This window comes from Bactrocera latifrons, unplaced genomic scaffold (genome assembly GCF_001853355.1).
Source record: "Bactrocera latifrons isolate USDA-ARS-PBARC rearing strain unplaced genomic scaffold, ASM185335v1 scaffold_987, whole genome shotgun sequence".
NCBI lineage: Eukaryota > Metazoa > Arthropoda > Insecta > Diptera > Tephritidae > Bactrocera > Bactrocera latifrons.
Genome location: NW_017537697.1, coordinates 16,058 through 17,872, shown reverse-complemented (window position 1 = coordinate 17,872; position 1,815 = coordinate 16,058). Strand labels below are relative to the sequence as shown.

Below are 1,815 nucleotides of genomic sequence, written 5' to 3'. Positions count from 1 at the left end.
ATTTTCCTACAGATGGATACTCAGTCAATCTTGTACTAAAGTCGCGGACTTCAGATTACTCAACAAACATAACTGCTCTTGTCGCTCAAACGATTACTGGAACTTCAGTATTGAGCGATGTTATGCTCATCGAAGCAGGGCTTTTCTTCGAACTCATTTGTGTGGGGCAGATAAAGTTGTCACCTGTGTTACTCGTTCCTCAAAAAACTCGACTTGATGTATTTTATCTGGTGGTTGGCAGTAAACCCCTCAACTGTCAACATTTATTGTAAGCCAAAGATCATCTAGTGGAATTGATGGGAAATTGAAAATGTTCAAGAACCAATTACCAAAACTTCTAAAGAAGACCTCGAGTGTGAGGAACATTTCAAAAATAATTATTCACGTTTAGGATATGGCGAGTTTCGGTTCATTTACCCATTAAGAGCAGCTTGGACATACTTGGTGATTCATATTTAGCTGCTAGTCGCAGATTCGAGAATATGGAACGCAAACTCAACAAAGTTGCTAATTGTTTTTGACGGTTCTGCGGCCACAACTTCAGGGTTATCTCTTAATGACATACTCATGACTGGCCCTACCATTCATCCTAAACTTTTCAACATTCTTGTTCGTTTACGTACCTTTTGTGTTCGCGTAACATCTCCAGATAATATGCTTCAGTGCATACTTTGGCAAGATTCCTCAGAAGAAAAATTACGTATATTTACAAGTTAGATACGGTCACATACGGCACCAAGCCTGCTGCGTTCTAAGCTATACGTATTATGTATCAGCTAGCATTAGATGAGTCTTCATCCTATCCGCTTGGTTCAGAAATCGCTCTTCACGATTTCTACGTAGATGATCTTATCTCCGGAGGAAGTCCGGTAGAGGAAGTAAAACAAATCAGGCAACAAACTACAAACCTACTTTCTGAAGGTCGTTTTCAGTTAAGAAAGTGGTGCTCTAACAACTCAGATGTTCTCAGTAAAATGCCTGTTGCTGATGGAGAAAGTTTTCTTAGTTTCGATGAATCCAGCGATATTGTCAAAACTCTCGGACTTGTCTGGAATCCATTGAAGGATGTCTTTTTGTTTGAATGTAAACCTCAGCAAACAACGAAAAAATGTTCCAAGTGTTACGTATTGTCTGCCATAGCACGCTTCTATGACCCATTAGGTCTGATTGGTCCCACACTTACTATATATAAAATTCTGTTGCAAAGGATGTGGAGAGACAAGCTCGATTGGGATGAAAGTTTACCACTTTCCATATGCACAGCTTGGTTAACATTTTGTAACGATTTTGTTGATCTTCAACGCACATCATTTCCGCGCTATGTTCTTCAGCCTGGCGCTACTGTTCAAATACATGCATTTTGTGATGCCAGCCTAGAAGCATACGAAGCTTGTGTTTACGTTCGTTCAATTAAGGATGACAACATTAAAGTTCACTTGTTGTGCTCCAAGGCTCGTGTCGCCCCTCTTAAAAAGCTGACCGTGCCCAAATTAGAGCTTTGTGAGGACGCTTAACTAGCACAATTATTATCTGAATTAAGAAAAGTTAATATATTTGATTGTTCTTATTATTGTTGGTCGCATTCGTCAGTGCCTCTCTCATGGCTGCGAGAGGAACCCTCAAAGTTCAACGTATTTGTTGCCAATCGAATTAGCGCTATATAATAATTAACTGAAGGCATGCAGTAGCGTTACTTTCCCACCTCCATGAATTCAGCTGACATCCTATCAAAAGGCGCTACACCAAACGAGCTCTTAACCCTAGAACCATAATATGCGTAAATTTTACGCATATACAATTTTCAAATTGTGTTTG

General features: G+C 39.7%; 1 protein-coding gene across 1 annotated transcript in view; it reads right to left on the bottom strand.

Annotated features, from left to right (window-relative positions):
* Window positions 1-643, bottom strand: part of LOC108977987 (acetylcholine receptor subunit beta-type lev-1-like) — a 43,206-nt gene extending 42,563 nt beyond the window's left edge. The window contains exon 1 of the mRNA XM_018948010.1: window positions 624-643. Coding sequence (XP_018803555.1) covers window positions 624-643 — 20 coding nt within the window. The remainder of the gene's footprint in view (window positions 1-623) is intronic.
* Between the last annotated feature and the right edge of the window lie 1,172 nt (window positions 644-1,815).